The 19,447-nt window shown below is 36.5% G+C and overlaps 1 protein-coding gene across 6 annotated transcripts in view; it reads left to right on the top strand.

Annotated features, from left to right (window-relative positions):
* Window positions 1–19,447, top strand: part of LOC136040048 (protein tramtrack, beta isoform-like) — a 106,148-nt gene that overhangs the window by 8,621 nt on the left and 78,080 nt on the right. For 4 of the 6 annotated variants that reach the window (XM_065724124.1, XM_065724121.1, XM_065724116.1 and 1 more), the window contains exons 3-4: window positions 941–1,039; window positions 8,562–8,616. In XM_065724124.1, the coding sequence (XP_065580196.1) occupies window positions 941–1,039; window positions 8,562–8,616 (154 nt within the window). Of the gene's footprint in view, window positions 1–940; window positions 1,040–8,561; window positions 8,617–15,386; window positions 15,744–19,447 lie in introns of all 6 variants that reach the window. The other 2 variants (XR_010620612.1, XR_010620611.1) reach the window with 1 other exon arrangement.

Genomic DNA, 19,447 nt, shown 5'->3' with positions numbered 1-19,447 from the left:
TTATCTCTCCGATGCTCTAATTTCAATTCAAATCGGATACGGGGACATAGGGGGCTGTGGGGGGAAACCGGATATCTTGGAAAACGCTTAGAGTGTAAAGAAGGGGATGAAACTTGACGGGAAGAATAAGCACAAGTTCTAGATACATGAATGATATAATTGGAATGGGTCCGCTCTCTGTGGGGGAATTTGGGGGGATTTCTAGTGCTTGGGCGAGTTCGGAGCTTCTGGACGTGCTAGGAAGATGAAAATTGTAGGCATGTCAGGGACCTGCACAAATTGACTTGATAACAGTTGTTTCTCCGATTCGACCATTGGGGGGGGGGGCTAAAGGGAGAGGACAAATTGACAAAATGAGATATGTTTAACTTACGAATAAGTGATGGGATCTTAATGAAATTTGATATTTAGAAGGACCTCGTGTCTCAGAGCTCTAAAAATGTATATATTAAAAAAAAGAAATTAAAAACATGTAAATATCTCGAGAACCCAATAAGATTGTTGAAAATGGATTAAACCAAACCTTGAACTTTGATAACTTTGACAGAGTGGGTTGTAAATCTAAGTTTGTTACGAAACCTGTCGCACACTGCATTTTGAATTACTGCCGCCAATTTAATATTCTAATTTTCTTTTCTCAGGGGTATTGGTCCTCGACAATTTGGAAGAGGGCTCATTTGTGTAGGTGTACATTTAAGAACACAGAATAGAATAATTTTTGAGCCAATAATCAATTAGTTTTCTTCTTTTGTCAAGTTTGCTATGGATAGAGTTTCGGCTTTCCTCCACCAAAACTTAGTATCAGTATTTTTCAAGTTTTCAAAACTAATTAAGTTTTTTTCTGCTAATAAGTATGTTCTATAAATTTGAATAGATGTTAATGATATCTGTGTCATTTTGGTATTGATGTCATTTTTAACTTGTGTCTTTTTTTTTCCAGCCGTCAAAGCAGGATGTACAAGAACACGAAGATGAAGGTGAAGAAATTTCAAATCATTACGATGATGGAAATTTTGATTTTGAGTTCAAATCGGAACAGGTAAATATAACTTTTTATTTTTTAGCAGACACGCGTTATTTGACTTAAATCTAACGGGGGATGGGTCTATTCTTTGATGCAGGCGAAACAGGAGAAAACATTGTAAATTAAGGGACTTAGGCTCAGGGCTAAACGACTCGCCGGTGTTCTTGTAGGTTTTTGATACCATTTTCTTAGTTTCCGTGAGTAGTGATGAGGAGGCTCCGGTTTTGAGTGGGGCCATATCCTACGAATCTCGATCCGGACACTCCTTTTTTAAAATTTCTTAAAGACGCAGATGTCTGATTACGTCACAGGGAATGTTTACTTTTGCGTTGTTATATCATAGAGAATGTTGTCTAAACGAAACGTGTTTAATTGCTTAATAGTTTCTTTTTAAAAAGTCTTCAGGACTTCTTTACTCCAGGATTTCTTTGGTTGTTATGTAATAGTTTCTTTAAAAAACCTTCAGGAAGCCCGCCCAATCAGGATTTCCTTGGGTACTAAGTCATAGGGTTTGGGTGTTACCTAATTGTATGGTCTTCAAGATGCTAACATTACCTAATAGTTTCCCTGATTTTTCAAAAACCTACGAGGGCCAGGGAAAAACCCTCAGTTGCCCCCCACCAAATCAGTATTTCCTTTAAAAAACCCGCAAGGGCCAGGAGAATAAAACCTTCAAAGTTTCTTTACTCCAGGATTTCTAAGATTTCTACCTAATAGTTTCTTTGATTCTTAAAAAATGTTTAGGGTCCGCTAGTGGGGGAACCTTCAAGGCGCTGGACCCTAACGAGCAATTCCACCAGGCCCCCTATCGAGCAATTATACCAGACCCCCTAGTATCCTAGGTTGCCCCCAGCAACCTAGTTCCAATCTGTTACCCCTAGCAACCAAGTCCACATCCCAACCCCAGATTCCATATCGTCAAGCAGAACTTCAATCCACTATTACTGCAGGGTTAACCACTAAGGAGTGGAGGGGAATCAAATTCAGTGGCAGTAATGCCTTGCGGTAGCGCATTCATCTCTAAAGGTTCAAGTAGTCCTACAAAATAAACGGTTAACATAGACATTTATTTTAGCCAAAATAGCCTCCTTTTTTAAAATTTCTTAAAGACGCAGATGTCTGATTACGTCACAGGGAATGTTTACTTTTGCGTTGTTATATCATAGAGAATGTTGTCTAAACGAAACGTGTTTAATTGCTTAATAGTTTCTTTTTAAAAAGTCTTCAGGACTTCTTTACTCCAGGATTTCTTTGGTTGTTATGTAATAGTTTCTTTAAAAAACCTTCAGGAAGCCCGCCCAATCAGGATTTCCTTGGGTACTAAGTCATAGGGTTTGGGTGTTACCTAATTGTATGGTCTTCAAGATGCTAACATTACCTAATAGTTTCCCTGATTTTTCAAAAACCTACGAGGGCCAGGGAAAAACCCTCAGTTGCCCCCCACCAAATCAGTATTTCCTTTAAAAAACCCGCAAGGGCCAGGAGAATAAAACCTTCAAAGTTTCTTTACTCCAGGATTTCTAAGATTTCTACCTAATAGTTTCTTTGATTCTTAAAAAATGTTTAGGGTCCGCTAGTGGGGGAACCTTCAAGGCGCTGGACCCTAACGAGCAATTCCACCAGGCCCCCTATCGAGCAATTATACCAGACCCCCTAGTATCCTAGGTTGCCCCCAGCAACCTAGTTCCAATCTGTTACCCCTAGCAACCAAGTCCACATCCCAACCCCAGATTCCATATCGTCAAGCAGAACTTCAATCCACTATTACTGCAGGGTTAACCACTAAGGAGTGGAGGGGAATCAAATTCAGTGGCAGTAATGCCTTGCGGTAGCGCATTCATCTCTAAAGGTTCAAGTAGTCCTACAAAATAAACGGTTAACATAGACATTTATTTTAGCCAAAAAGATTGGCCCACAGCAAAGTGATAATTTCAGCCATTTTGTGATGCAAAACAGCGATTCTATCCCAAAAGAGGCCTAAAAAGCTATTGCGTGAAAATTCTGAGATAGTTAATTGATTTAAAATTATCAAAAATCTATTTGCATACTGAGCTTTTAGTTTCGGAGACAGTAATGCCGTCCGGGGCGCATTTGTTTTGAAAAGGTGCAGGTAGCCCTACAAAATAAACGGCAAACATGCACGTGTGAGAAAATCTAGAATAGTCAATTGATTTAGAATTTTCGAAAATCTATACGCATATTGAGCCTTGGGTTTCAAAAGACAGTAATGCCGTACGGTAGCGTATTCGTTTTTAAAGGTGCAGGTAAGTCCTACAATATGAACGGTTATTATATACATTTATTTTAGCCAAAGAGACTGTCCCACAGCACACCTGCATCCGTGATCTTTCTTCTAGCAAAATAATGTAAAATCCTTTGTTTTTACTTATAGCAGCTTTGTAAAACGTGAAGTAAAGCGTAAATAACACTCAATCCCTATGACTTAGCACTGAAGGAAATCCTGATTTTGCGGGCTCCCTGAATGTTTTATTTAAAAGGAATTTTTACATAAGAACCAAAGAAATCCTGGAGTAAAGAAACCCTGAAGGTTAAAAAAAAACTAGTAAGCAATCAAGACATGCTTTGTTTAGAAAATATTCTCTATAATGTAACGAAGCAAAAGTAAACATCCACTGTGACGTAACAGACACCTGCATCTTGAAGAAACTGTAAAAAATTGTCCGGATCGGGATTCGAAGGCATATGGCCCCGCTCAAAACTGGAACCCCCTCACTACTTTCGTGTTGTTTTTATGTAGTGGGTGTGTATAGATGAGGACTTTGGGATTAAACGGATGCTAAAAATTGTAAGACATATTCTCAGTAATATTATTTTTTGGGACGCAAACTAACTTTTAAAATACTTCCAGTTTTAATACGGGTTATTGCCTTAATTGAAAACAAATTTAATGGGTATGTTTTTTAACAAAAGCCGGAAAATTTCAGCCTCCGTTCAGGTCCCAAAGAAAATAGAAGTGCACATCGTGACTTTTTAACTGAAATTGGCGTGATAAATAGCAAAAACAATATTCGTAAGGGAGTCTCATGACGATAATTTTTACCGGATGTAAGAGGTGATTCGATCCCATTTTTTTTTGCACTATGCTTCGTATTTTAAACTTTTACATATGCATAACTAGGCATGGGTGGGAGCAATATGCTATTGCATTAGCTTTACTATTCCGTTATATTTGATGAAGTGGGGTGTATATACAAAATTTCTATTTTGGTTTGCATAGATCAACGATCTCGAATATGAGAAGTTGAACTGACTATCGAAATAAGTGAGATAACTTTTATTCAGATAAAGGTAGTGTTTGCTGGTCTTTTGCGAAAATTTTTCCGTAATCTAGTAAAGGGTCTTAGTGAAAAATCACTAAATAAGAGAGCAGAATCTCCAATAAAGTAGTATTCCATGCCACACAGCTGTGTATACACGGTGGGAGATGAAGAATTTGGATGGAGTAGGGCTATATATTCTTTTATGTTTTTGCCTAAACGTCTCTCAAAAGTTTTCAAACGAAAAGTATGCAAAAGTAAACAACTAAATTTGGTTACATCAACTCTCTGGAGTCACCACTTTATTCAAGTTAATTCTGCGTAGTAGAAAATAGATACTCAAAGCACATACTGTATCTGAATTTGATTGTGGATACAACTGCATGCTATACTTGTGCCTCATTAAGAAGACATGCCCAATCCTAAGGGGTAAACACCATGCATGGCATTTTGCACATACTTAAGTAAAAAAACTGATTGTATATCACTTAAGGGGAATGGTCAGTTAAAATTACTTATGGATGTTAGGCCTGTTTGATTTATAGGATCTTTGCACACTCAAGTCCTATACATCCGTGTGGGGACATTTTGGGGACACTCCTTCGGATATTTTATGAGTAAATGGTCGATAGGCTTTTCTGCCCTGTGTAGTTCAGGACAGTTGGGTGAAATGTTGTTGATCCCAGTCTCTCGCGGCTCTTTAGTTGTTAGTTCGTGCTAGATCTTGGGCAGGTGATCGCGACTCATTCCCATAACATAGCCAAATCAGGGCATTTGCTGTGTTCTGATTGACTTGAAGATTTTGTCTCTAGAGCTAATCTATGGACTTCGTCATCTACGAAATGGTGAGTTCATCTGATCTTGGTTCTTTGATGGATGTATCTCATTGCCAGCGAAAGGAATCTAAAATCTTAGCCTGTAAGGAAGTAACAAACATACGGCCCGATTCACGGCTAAAAATCATATCTTGCATGTCAAACCTTCTGAGGATAATTTCCGAAAACCGTTTGCTTGATTTTTCTCCGAGGCAGGGTTTGGAGGGCCTTGCACGTTTAATCACCTTTATAAACTTCTGCTTCACTCTTCCCTTTTTTTCCATCCTTGAGAGCAAACGGTTTTGGCGAATGTCTCAGAAATGTGAAAATGCCATATACAACCTTCGGTGTAATGGGGTGTATCCAGGGGGAGGTGTACTGGGTCTGAAAAGAGATGTAGGAAAGTAGAGGGCCCCCTGTATGTTTTTGTTTGCTTATGTGTTGGAGTATCTGCATTGACTGAAGTATTGAAAAGGCATATTATTTTAATCCTAAATATGATAAGTTCAGAATAGTATGGAGCTTATGTAGTATTCAAATAGCTTCTAAAAATACATCATCCGTTAAAAACGTAGCGACGGCTCTATTTCTATAGTGATCCAGCTTATTGGTAGGGAGGGAATAGCATCGAAAAGGTAATAACCATTATGGTAGAATAATTGGTATTTATGTGCTGATATTTACATTTTAAGGCAGAAAGAATTCAAACACCTTTGCAACGCCGTATTCAGGGATCGAAACTATTTTGTCACTGTGATATTAATCCTTATGTCTAGGGAATTTCCTTATGGGCATTCAAAGGTAAAATTACACAGGGTTTATTGACACTAAATTCTGCAAAAAAGAAAGAAAAAAAAACTACATGTAGAATTGATTTTTGAGCGCTCAACAACTTTTGAACGGCTCACTTGATAACATTCATAAACTGAGGGGTTTGTAGTCATCCTTTGTATCTCGATATTTTTGTCATTTCCCCCATAATAATTCTACGTATTTTCATATTATTTGCCTGCTTTTTGTGTTTTTCTTTCTTTTGATTTTCACCCCCACTTAAAATAATGGCTTTGTAGGTACCTGACCCTGCTATTACCTCAATTTGGTAATTAACACGCTTGATTGGTGTATTCATAATCCCAAAATAATTTCATGTAAATCCGGAATTTCCTTCTTTTTTTGGTTGAAAAACGGTATGAATATTGCATATATTCTATGTAGCGGTTTTTCTCAAGCCTTAGACAGTTTACAAATAATTATGGCAGTTTGATAATTAATTAAAGCAACGTTTCCAGATGTTTCATTGCTATTAAACCGTTAGACCATATCCCAGAAAAGTTTTAGTCGTTAAACAAAAAAGTCGTGGCCATATTGGCTAAGCCTTGAGGCGGTTATGGAAGTAGGTCGCTTCTAAGCTAGCTTGGTTCTTCGAAACGAAGCGTATCTTGAAAGTACTTAGGGAAGACTTTTTGTGGTTGGTTGAATGCTGTGGTAATTACCTGTTTCTACCAACTTGGGTAGCATCTGCAACGGTCATTGCCCGTAGAACCTTGAGGAAATCCTCTAGCGATCATTAGAAATGTTTAATTGTTAGTCCAATGACAAGGAAAATGTCACTGTTCTTAGGCTTGCCTTGGCTATAAAGATGTCATGTGCTACATTCTTTAAGTATATATCCTATGATTGTGTCATTCTTCAATAGGAAACAGATTAATTTTAATTCGAATTTAACTTGGCCAATTCAAGGAAAGCGGCTCTTTGTATCCTAATTAATTACGGGCTCGATTAAGCTGGTAAATGCATGGTTTCAAGTTAAGCTTTGGGAAAAGAACAGGAATATTGCGACTATATATTTTTATTTTACTATATTACCGCACATAACCATTGGCCATTTATGGTCAAGCAGAATATTTTATATATATGGATTGCTGAGAGGAGCGCTGTTGTAAATTGTATTCCAATGTAGAAATTTTCTTGAATATTTATTACTCTCATTGCTTTTCATAAGGAGTTTTAAAGATGGGAACTTATATATTATACGCCACTCACTCAAGTTTACGCTTTGTAAAACTGCGTGAGACAAGACAATGACAAGTGACAGAATAGATGGGAAATTTACAATTTGGGCTATTTATTTGCATAGTCGGGGAGGGGATAAAGTATTTGAACTGTTTGAAGTTAAGAAACGATTCTTACTTCGTAATATGCAGAATAATTGTACCTAACACATCTTACATGCAGACCAGTTATATTTTATCCCCTCCCCCCTAATGTGCACATGCATAGCCCAAATTTGTTTCTAATGTATTATGTTTCCATACTATTTTGTGATATTTAACTTGGATTGAGCGTCAAAGAAACAGTTTCTAATTAAATGAAGCACTTGATTGAGTTGCGTACAATACACTAGTACCTAAAAATGTTACCCAATTTTTGACCCACTACAATTAAAACCTCCTATTGCTTATTACAAGACAAGATATTTTTAATTTCAATTAGTGTTGAGAATTTCTTTTCCATAGCAGATGGCTAAACAAAAGATTCTAGATTTCCCGTTTTGTTCTTTTCATAGTCAGGCAGGATGATTAGAATTTATGCGGTTAAAACCCCTGGCGGCACTCTAAGCGCAGACGGATGGGAAAACAAAAATATATCCAAGAAGCGATGTCCTCTTTAGATTCTTAATGCTTCTGCCTAAAGGGGAATCTGTACTTGCTAGAGATAGTATAGCTAGAAGGGTAGTGGCTGGAATGCCGACAGACCGTGAATTTTGTAGTTGGCCTTTGTTTAATTGCCCTTGGAAGGAAATGGGTAGAGGGGGTATATATTTTTATGGAAGAATTATTTCCTATACCTTGCTTTAGGGCGTGTGTTGTTTGTTGCTAAGTTGCTATGGTAGTAACAGCTTGGGTTAGGAGGGTTATTAAGAGGGTATTGTTGATTTCAAATTGAAATCTACTATGTAATTTATCAAATTATTAGATTTATTGATAGCTTTGAGTTTCTATAAGGAGATTCAGCCAATAAAGGGAAAGAAAAGCTACGATCATGAAACTTGCAAGTCACTGTATATATGTTGACCACAATCTTGTTAATTAAATTAATTTTTTTTTAGCAAGATTTGTTTTCCCTCTGAATAACCCCCCCCCGTATCTTTTCTTGAACTATGGGCTGATCCAAACATCTACCGGGAAAGGATGTCTCATGTGTTAATACGTACTTTTGTTTACTGTTCAGATTTTATGATTTCTTAGCATTTAATTTTGTATCAAAATCTCCCCGCTAGTATTCTAGACTGGAGGGGTTCTCAGCCCTACTAATTATCTTTTCATATGCTGTAGGATTCGATGCTTAGTTTTTATTTTGGAATTGTACAGCAACAATTTAGTCTTTCTGAAATTTGATATAAATATGAAAGTAATTTTGTTCCATAACCTATCTATTTTTTAGAACTCAGTTGGAAATGGAGATGAACCGGGATCGAGTAATCCAATGAACTCATCAGGTAAGATCTTTCACTTTAACTTTTTTTTCTTTAAATTGTCACTTTAAAATGCAAAAGTTAAACATTCTGTCACTATTTTAAGAATTAATTTGAAGTTGAAGTTTTTTCTATTTTCTCCTGTAAGACTGATTAAGTTAGTCCTATTTTTATTTATAATTATTATGGCTGTTTTGTTGTTTTTTTTTGCGAAACTTTGGCTTACTATGCTTGCTGCTGTATGTGTCTTGCTTCATTAGCCTTCATATAACGTTGTATTTACTCTGTTGTTTTTTTTTTTATCTGAGTAAACTAATAACCGGCTTGTATGCAATAATCCCGCTACTTTTATTAGTCGTTTAGCGAAAGTACAAGTTAAAATATGTTCCGATACTCGCCTGCTAATTATATTGCCTTTGCTTTAGCAATTTAATTTGGATCGCTGTTTCTTTAGTTTTTTTTTCTTTTGTTCCAAGGTTGGGAATTTTGTTGAAGTGCATAGTATACTATGTGTTTTATTCTCAAAAACTGGATCTATCATCAAGACTATCTTATTTCGTTGAGGGTAAGGACATAGATCGAAATGTGTTTTTATGGGAGTGAGGTAGAAAAAAAAACACGTAAAAACCGACATAAAAGGGTATTTTCGTAAAAATTTCTGAATTTAAATTGTGGGGAGGAAAATATTCCGAAGGCCATCTCTGCCGTCCTCGGTATATGAAGTTCGAAGGTTAGTTAGACTCATTGTCGAACCCTTTTTTCCAGAATGTATCTTCTGCCTCTCAAAATTCCCGTGAAATAATTTTGGAGGACGAAGCCCTCAAAATCCAACTATTACCTTTCTTAGGGGGTTGGTTAGTCTCTTGAAAGTATATATTGGTCTGAGCAAAATCAAATTTTGCTTAGATCCTACAGAGCAGTTAAGTTAGTTTTCACAGAATCCGTCTTCCACTTCCCAATTTAGACTTTTGATTTCTTCTATCCTGGGAGACGGGTTTAACTTCTCGCTTTTAATGTAAATGTCTTCAAAATATCTTATTTTTTCAAACAGTTTTATTTGCACAAATTTTACTGGCTTTAGGGGGATGATGGTGAAAACTCTTTCTTCGTTGGTTTTGCTACTGTAAACAGTTATATCTCTGTAAAGTTGATACCTTATTCTAACATCAGAATCTTGCGTGAAACTTTCAAAATGAGCATGGTTAGTCACGCATTAATCATAATTGAAGTTAGTTTCCACTATTTATAGTCGTCTCCAAAGATCCCGCAAAGATAGGCTTCTCATTTCCGAGTTCAGTAACTTTAAAGACGGTCTTATTTGTTACACACCATATGGAATGGAATATGACTATAGGATTTTGCCATGTTGTCCTAGATTCTTTGTTAATTATTATTGTTCCGTGGATAACGGCTCAAGCTGAAAAACTGTCGTCACACGTTACATCGCCGTTTTCCCATCTGTCTCACATGTTCAAAGTAGCTATGGAATTTAAAATACACAAGCACAAGTTAACCCTATAAATTCAAATGGTTGGACCAAGGCCGTATCTGGGGTGGGGCAAGGGTCTTTGACCTCCCCCCCCCCGATGTGTTTGTCTTAGTCGAAAAAAGCATAACGAAAATGAATGTAAATTTTTTTTGATGCATTGCCCTTTTTTGCTAAAAAAATTTTCGTATCCCCCTAAAAAAATTCTGGATGCGGCCCTGGGTTGGACGGTAGTCTAGGACAATTTTTCTTGCCTATATTTTGCTAATCTATTATCTTTAGGTCAAATATCAGCATAGGAATTGAACAATCCTATCTAGAGACAGAAAACTCTGGTTGCAGTTTATTATTTATTTATATTTAATAACAGCACTAAATTCATGCACATTTTCGTCACGACTTCGTGGGATTTCCCAAAATTGTGGTCTGGCGACTACTTCCCTGGTTCAAAAGTTAAAAAAGTAATCCCGGAATGAATCTCAACAACAAGAAAATTAAAGAAGATCCATTGAGTACCTTCCAAAAACCTATAGACCAGTAACCTATTATAAATTTGACGAAAAATGTCGAGTGAGGAGGAGACTCAAAAAAAAGTTGGGGCTTCTTTTATTGGTTCGATTTGTTGTTATCTGAACGTAAGGAATTTGATAGAAATGTGCTTTATTTGATATATCTGTGGGTGTCATTCTCCATCACCGAACTATGCATTGTAATTTAATAGGTAATTTGTTTGACCAATCATAATTAATTGTTAGTTGCCAATTATAATTAGCCTTGATTAGTTTTTTAGTAAGGGTTCGTAACCTTACTTTGGTTCCTACCAATCTGTATGCAACACATTTCTTCTCATCCTTTTTATGGCACTTGGTATTTACCAAGTGACATCGCAATTTCGGTCCGTCAGTCTGTCTCTGTGTCGGTCGGTCTGTCGGTCCCGGTTTAGCTAGTTGAGGCACTTCGAGATAAGCTAGGCCGATAAAAGTTGGCAGGCGTATCAGGGACCAGACCATATTAAATTCGAAATAGTTGCTTCCCCGATTGGACCATCGGGGTTGTTGAGATAGTTGAGAAGAATTTTATTTGCCGATAAAACAAATGATTGTTGTTCTTAAGTGTGGCTTGCTGGTCTAGTGGTGTGATTCTCGCTTAGGGTACGAGAGGTTTCGGGCCCGAACCCTGGACCACCTCAATTTATACATGAAGAAGATCCGAAACTAGATGCGTGATCAATATAACGATAGCTGAAAGTTGGCAGGCGTATCAGGGACTGGACCAGATTAAACTAGAAATAGTCGCTTCCCCAATTCGACCATCTTGGAGGGAATGGAAGGACGGTTAATTCGGAAAAAAGTGGAAGGACGGTTAATTCGGAAGTATTTTTAAGTTACGAACGGATGATCGGATCTTAATGAAATTTGATATTTAGAAGGACCTTGTGTCTCAGAGCTCTTATTTTAAATCCCGACCGGATCCAGTGACATTGGGGGGAGTTGGGTGGGGAAATCTTGGAAAACGCTTAGAGTGGAGAGATCGGGATGAAACTTGGTGGGAAGAATAAGCACACGTCCTAGATACAAGATTGACATAACTGGAACGAATCCGCTCTCTTTGGGGGGGATTTCCAGTGCTTTGGCGAGTTTGGTTTTTCTGGACGTGTTAGGACGATGAACATGGGTAGGCGTGTCTGCGACCTGCGCAAATTGACTTGATAACAGTCGTTTCCTCGATTCGACCATCTGGGGGGGGGCTGGAGGGAGGGGAAATCGTGAAAATTGAGGTATGTTTTTCTCACGAATGGGTGATCGGATCTTAATGAAACTTGATATATAGAAAGATGTCATGCCTCTGATGCTCCATTTTCAATTCGAATCGTATCCGGGGACATTTGGGGGTGGAAGGGGGAAACGGAAATCATGGAAAACGCTGAGAGTGGAGAGATCGGTATGAAACTTGATGGGAAGAATAAACACAAATTCTAGATACGTGATTGACATAGCCTGATCCGATCTCTTTTGGGGGAGTTTGGGGGATTACTAGTGCTTTGGCGAGTTCGAGGATAAGCAAAAGTTCTAGATGCGTGATTGACATAACCGGAACGGATTCGATCTCTCGTCACAAGTGCCATATGAGCTCTTAGCTCTTGTTTTAGGTGTAAATATGTAAGAAAGTGTGATTTTCGTTGGAGATATAAACTTATTTTTGAAGTTATGCCATAGCTTCGGCAATATAAACTATTGAATATGCTTTGCACTTATCATAAGTTAGAGGTGGGGTATTGTCTCCCCCATATGAACCCTATGATGTCCTTACGTGTATGGTTAACGAAAATTTACTATGAACTATTCCCATCATACTTTCATACCTTTAATACATCATATCATGCATCGTACCCTCTTATCCTCAGCGTCGTATGGTCAATTAATGCTATAGAAGCTGATGCACTTAAAAAAAAACTTTCAGTATAATAAAAAAAGTTATAACAAAAAAAAAATAATTAGTTCTTCGGTCCCTTATTTTCCAACACTGTTGACAAGTTGAAGAGCTACCGCTTATATTTACCAATCTTACGGAAAACTTCGTAAGTTAAACAGAGATAAGTAGAACTAATGGGCGATAATTTGAATTTTTTTTTGTATTGCTTGCCTCGATCTTCTAAAAACAAGTTTGATACTACTACTAGAAGTAGTATCAAAGTAGTATCTTTTTTTCCCAGAGAAAAAAAAAAAAAAACAGCTTTCACGATTTAAATCAAGAGTGACATTAAGAATTAAAACCAACAAAAATTGTAGCTTCTTCTACTTTCTCTCCTTTTATTGTCACCTATTGCCGAAATAATAGGGGGGAAGAGGCAAGAGCATTTTTCGGAAAAAGATACAAACATGGTAACACACTTCGCAAGACCTTGAAAGAGGAGGGTGGTTCTAATGGTTCTTAGTCTCCTACAGATTGTACGAACTTCATAATGTCCCATATAGCCTTCTTATAATTTTCTTATTTGTATAATCTCATAATATTCTCAATATCTCATAATATTCTCAATATATTCTAATATTCATGTATATTTGTATAATCTCATAATATTATGTTAAAATAATAAGTTTTTACTGTTTTAAATAGTAGAGCTAAGAGAAAGAGTCAAACTTTAGCGTAAAGAGCGAGGTGTTGAGGAGGAAAAGCCCATTTCATATACGGAGTAATTTCTGTTCGTTTTAATTTTTTATGTCGCTCCTTACTTTCAGCTAAAAAAAAACTTTTTATTTATTTCTATTTTGAACCGGAAAAAGAGAGCCATTCATTGAAGGAAATGTTCCAGAAAAGTTCGGAATTCTGTGGAATAAAGTCATATGATAACTCACTTAAATGTTTGATTTGTGTACTTTAAAAAAAACTCCTAAGGTGTTTTGTATTTCTTCTATAGAAAAATTATGGAGAGTTTGTGATATACTTAAACACGCAAACACCAAAAATAGAAGGAAAAACAAGTAGTCAATTTATTTATGTTAATTTCATAGATATACTCGTATATTGCTTAGACTGAATGGCGACGATTTTGTCACTTGGAGTTTCAATTTCGCTCTTTATTCTCATTTCTAGTTATTAATTTTAGTTTTTTCAAGCTTCATTTTTTTTTTATTTATGGTTGTTCTGAATTAAAAACAAAACAAAAAACAAAGCAAAATAAAGCGGACAAAGTGTTTTGCCTAACTTAAACAATGCTACCAAAAAGGTTAAGGTAAGTTTTGCTAAAGTATGGCGTTATATACAAGTTCTATTTCTGACCTCATTCAAATACTCCTTCAAGTGAATGCCGGTTTCCAGTATAGATAAGAATTCTGTAGGGTTTATACAATTTCTGTGGTCAGTGGTATCTTGAGAAGTAGCGAGGTAAAAGAAAAGTTAGAATATGCCGTACTTCTATAAGATGGATACGTTAAATAATTTTTTTTTGCAATATATGTTCGACTGTTGTAGTCGTTTAGCAATTTGCTACTTTTATAGCTCTTGTTCAGTGCTCCAATACTTTAGACCTATACTGCTGCATATGGCAAAAGTTCACCGTCATCAATGACGATTAAACCTCCTTTACTGTGAAAAAAGTTCGGAAGAATAGGAAGATTAGTCTGCTAAGTTTTATTACAAATCTTAGACAAACAAATGAAAAATGTTGTTGCAAATTAATTTCTCAAGCATTTTCTAGTATTATAAAATCTGAATAAATTACTCGTATTAGGACTTCGGTATAAGGTTGACGACATTGTCAATGTCTTGCCAAATTCATATGTTTTAGAGTACCAAACTGAGATAAATATTAAGATACTATGATGTTAAAACAGTCCAAATTTATATGCAACAGATAGATTTTCTCTCACTCTCGAAGACTCAAATTTTGAAAGTGTATAGAGGAGCGCCTGGAGAGTGGCGTGTCGTCCTCAACTTCTCTTAAAATCGGTAATATTTTCGCCGAAGGCAAAGTATTTTGTGAAATTATCGCCAAATTTAGTATCGAAAAAACGTTGAAATTTGGCAAAATTACGTTTGGGATCGGTAAAATTAACCATTCAATGCAACAACTGACTTCATTTCAGGTCAATGTCACCGTGCGAGTCGAATGTTCTTAATGTCCCTTTTCCCCACCCTCATCACTAAGTTACAGAACTTTCATCGTTATTTCAAGTGACTAATTAAAACATGGGACCATTTTATGTTTAAAGAAAAACAAATTATTTTTATTTCAATATTTTCGGTAAATTTTAAAATTTTTACAAGTAATTATAATCCTTGACTATGATGACGAAATGAGGACTGACCCGAAATGATTCGAAAGTATTGCTGAACTCGTCAAGGGCGAAATTTGCTATATGGCAAGGATATCCGGGCTACCTCTAAAGGGTTGACCGTAAAATAATAATGTTAGGTGGTTGCATTATTTTTCTAAACATATATAATTGATAATTTCAGTAAATAAATAAGGAAAAATTAAGTGCACCCGGGCATTGTGGTAGTTCAGTAAACTGTTGCCAGAAAAGGAAAAGCCAGTGTTCCAATGTATTATTGGGCTTACTATGACGTTGCACTATAAAGTGTCTTCATGTGAGGGGTAAAGAGTTCTGAATACAGTGGGGCGGAGGAGGAGCGCGTATAGGTGTGTTGGTCTCAGGTGGCTCGGTGCTGTGATGAATTGTCAGTGGTAAATTAGCTAAATGAAATTATCGAAAGGATGATTTAGGTGTGAATGCATTTTGCTAATGATTCTAAAGATGCTTGCTTTGATCATATTTAAAAGTTGCCAAACAGAGACATTTTACAGAGTTGAAACGTTGCATCGATTCGATGATTCCTGGCCAAGGAGAAAATTTTTACAAAATTCGGAGTATGCAAGGAAAAGACATGTTCGTTCATCAAAACTATGTCTTTCGGACTAAATCCAGATGTGAGGCAGTTGGTAAACTATATTTGGAATGTATTCAGCCTCTTTGCAATGCAAGAGCTAATGTTAGCGTAAATGGCAAGTTTACCCTTAGGCAGGGCCATAATGGACATCCCCCTGATTCACTCTATATAGAAATGCGGACGCCAAGAGCCAAGCAATGTCCACGTCCATCCATTTAAAGTCGAACAGAAAAAAAAAGACAAGACCTCTTATTCGATGTTGGTCTACTGAAAGGTAAGCGCAAATAGCTAATAAGATTGCACAGAAGTGAAGCTTAGTTAAGAACACAGAACCGTGAAAAACTGCGTTGGCAAAAAAACTAAATTGACAAAAGTAATAATAGGTATACTTGTTCGCCGCTGGTTTAAATTATCTTCCTTTATTTTGCACGGAATAGAGCTGTATTTTTCTGTATGGCTTGGTGAGATGAACATAATGGCTGGGCTGATCCATTTTTTTACGTTTTGAAGCAAAATGGTTTGCACCGTTTCAAATATGGCAGAAAATATTATTTTGTATTCGCTTGTGTACACCAGTTAATCTGGGAGTTTTCAATATTAATTTTTCCATCGTAATAATGCTTTGGCATTTAAGAATGAAAGGAGAGGGGTATAAAAAAGAGTTCAGTTACAAGATTTTGTATCCTTTCTTGAAACCAAGATTGGAAAATAAGACAGTGCTCTAAGATATGAAGAATATAATATTCATTGATATCAAAATCTACTTTAAAGGATTTTTTTTATAAGAGAGATCTTAGACCACTGTAGTGAGATATAAATTCCTATACATTGTCTTTGACTGTGTGGATATGAGCATTCCCTGACGCAAACAGTAGGAATTAGTGAAGGGAACTTGAATAGGCCAATAATTATGAAATAGGAATCTTGCAGCAAGGCTAGAACTATTTTTCGTCCTCCCAATGCTTGAAGGAAGTAGCATTAGGCACTGCGGAAGTCACAGTACTGAAGTCATGCCCGAGGCTCTAAAGATTTTCATTTCATTTATTTATTAATCACACATACATGTATATATATATATATATATATATATGACATAGGCCCATGGAGAGACAAGCTCGAAAAACTAGGCCTAAGATAGAGGCAATACTCCAGGGGTAGCAGCCTGAGGCTTGTCCTACTTTAATGTCAAATGAAGAGAACTGGAAAAGGTGTTTCTTATATGAATTCAAATCATACAATTCAATAGGAGCAAGTGTAATGAATTTTCAAAACTGGTTCATTGACACGTTTTTTTTTTTATAGAAACAGCTTGATAATACGGTATACGGTATGGGATCCTAATCCGCCCATTTGAAGTCATTACTTCTTGTTTTAACAAAACTTGTATTTTTCGACCGCCATCTTGAAGTTGAGACACCTAGCGGCATTACGGTATAACTTAGGTTATTTTTGCTTTCATACTCGGAACCTATGCCATCAATTAACCCATACTAGCCTATTTAAACGGCCATGTCTTCTCATTTTGACAAACTTGTATTTTCGTCCGCCATTTTGGATTTGAGGCACCTAGCGGCACTATGGTACAACTTATGCTATTTTTAAGCTCATATTTGGAACCTGTGCCATCGATTACCCCATTCTAGCCTGTTTGAACGGCCATGTCTTCTCATTTTGACAAATTCGTATTTTGTCCGCCATCTTGGATTTCAACCCACCTAGCGGCGTTCCGAGGAAAAATTTCGCTTGCATAATCGATCCATATTAAAGAGCATACTTTAAAGTACATCTCAGCCAATTTTGGTACTTTCCTCAAGTACGGAAGTATTCTGATGTTTTTCGATGCTTTTCGCCCGTACTAAGGGGGTTATGGAGGGTGAAAAAATATGAGTTTGGGAATATAGAGGGATGTCTAAATGGGACAACGTATATTATTTTTCTTTACTTATCCCCAATGCTTATCAATCTGTTTTCGGTGTCAATAGCTACTGTAGAATCGAAGCTACAAAACTTTGAACATTTTTGATTAGCCCAGATTTTTTCCTCCTCTCAAGTTGGAGTAAACCCAGTGTGCTTCACTGGGTTTAGACCTAATGAAACCTTTTAAGAATTCATGGAAGACTTATTTTTATATTATTTTATAAGTCTCAACGCTTATGAATATGCAAATTAAGTTTCTTTGAAATAGCAGCGTAATCATGTGCAAAGCAGCCTTGTGCAGTTGAAAACAAAACCAACCTGATTTGGCTGAGCAGAAATAACATCGAAATCTTCCCTTGAAATATTAGGGGTAGACATAGACGATTTGAAATGATTTTTACGTAAATTTGAGAATTAATTAGCAAGTGGTTCCGTCAAGTGAATATTTTGGAAGGGGATCCTAGGACAGTAGGTTGTTAAATTGACAAATATGTCAGACCTAAATCAAGGTCTTGCAACTGGCCTGTTTCAAGGAAATGCATGATGTTACATGCAAGAAAGACTCTTGAATCAAGGAATTTACCCTTAGTATTAAAAATTAGTGAAAAAAGCACTTTTACATAGAACAAATTCAACTACTTGATGGATTCTAATTGGTGACTGAATATCAAAAATTAATAAAGAAGTACTTTTGCAGAGAACAAACTCAGCTTCTTGATAAATTCCAAGTCTTAGTTGGCGACTGAATATCAAAAATTGATAAAAAAAAAAGCACTTTTGCATGGACAAACTCAACTATTTGGTAATATCCAAGTCTTTTACTAGGTGACTGAATATCAAAAATAAAAAAAAGCACTTTTGCATAGGACAAACTCAGCTACTTGATAAATTCCTAGTTTACGCTCGCATATATTTTAAGCGAAGATACGAGAAATGATACAAGTCCAAATGCTTTGTTTTTTACAGGGGAGAGTGATCTTAACTGGATTAGTATTCTAGGTCAATGAAGATTCAACATTACCAAAAAAACCCAAGAAAATCAGAACAGAATTAACTGAAAACACAAAAAAGCTTAGATCTTATAAACTTTGTGAGTGAAAATGGAGATGAAATACTACCCCCTGGATATGCAGATCCTGCGGTTATGTATGCTCATCGACATGGTTGAGAATACCCCCAGCCCAAGGAGCTCTATGAGACAAGTCGAGCCCAGTAGAGTTCCACAAGTCATTGATGTACTTATTCAAATATTTCTGAATGACTGATGATGTATTTAAAGAAACTGATTTAGATGGAATATGGACTAATTGCTTACCTCCATATAAAAAGGCACTATATAATGCATTGAATGTTGAAAGAGCAAGGTCATTTCACACTCATGCTTCTGCTAATGTGTTGATTTTTAACACAAACGACGTTATTGACTTATTTCTGAATGATTCAGATAGCGCTTTTTAATAAACTGATTTGGATATCACATTTCTCAATAATACCCCTCCAGATAAAAAAGGATATATCGAACCTGCAAACGTCAAGTCCTTCCATTATCAATCCAAATGTGAGAGCTATATCAACAATCAAGACTTCAATTGTTAGTTCTATCTCTAGTGAATTATTGCCCAACTTCCCTGCTCTCACTACGCCTATATGTCTGAGCAGGTTTTCCTTGTCCCTATGTCTTTGTGTGTTTGTTTGTCTGAATCTGTGTGTTTGTATGTGTTTTCGTCTTTCTCACTCTGTGCATCTGTGTCTGAGTGGGTGTTTGCTTCTCCCCTTGTCTGTCTTTGTGTAGTTGTGTGTCTGAATCTGTGTGTTTGAATGTGTTTTGCCTCTCACTCTCTGTGCCCATGTATCTGAGCGAGTGTTTGCATGTCTCCATGTTTGTCTTTGTGTGTTTGTGTGTTTTTCTCTCTTTCTCTGTGTTTGTGTCTGAGCGGGCGTTTGCTGGTCTCTTTACATCTGTTCAAATTTTATACCCAAAAGAGTTAATCGTTTTAGTCCTTAGGAAAATTCAAGGAATAAACCATTCAAATTTAAATCATCTGTTCAAAGTTTATAATC

The sequence above is a fragment of the Artemia franciscana genome, chromosome 2 (genome assembly GCF_032884065.1).
Source record: "Artemia franciscana chromosome 2, ASM3288406v1, whole genome shotgun sequence".
NCBI classification, from domain to species: Eukaryota; Metazoa; Arthropoda; class Branchiopoda; order Anostraca; family Artemiidae; genus Artemia; species Artemia franciscana.
Note: the sequence above shows the minus strand (reverse complement) of the source record. Positions and strands in the feature narration are given on the sequence as shown.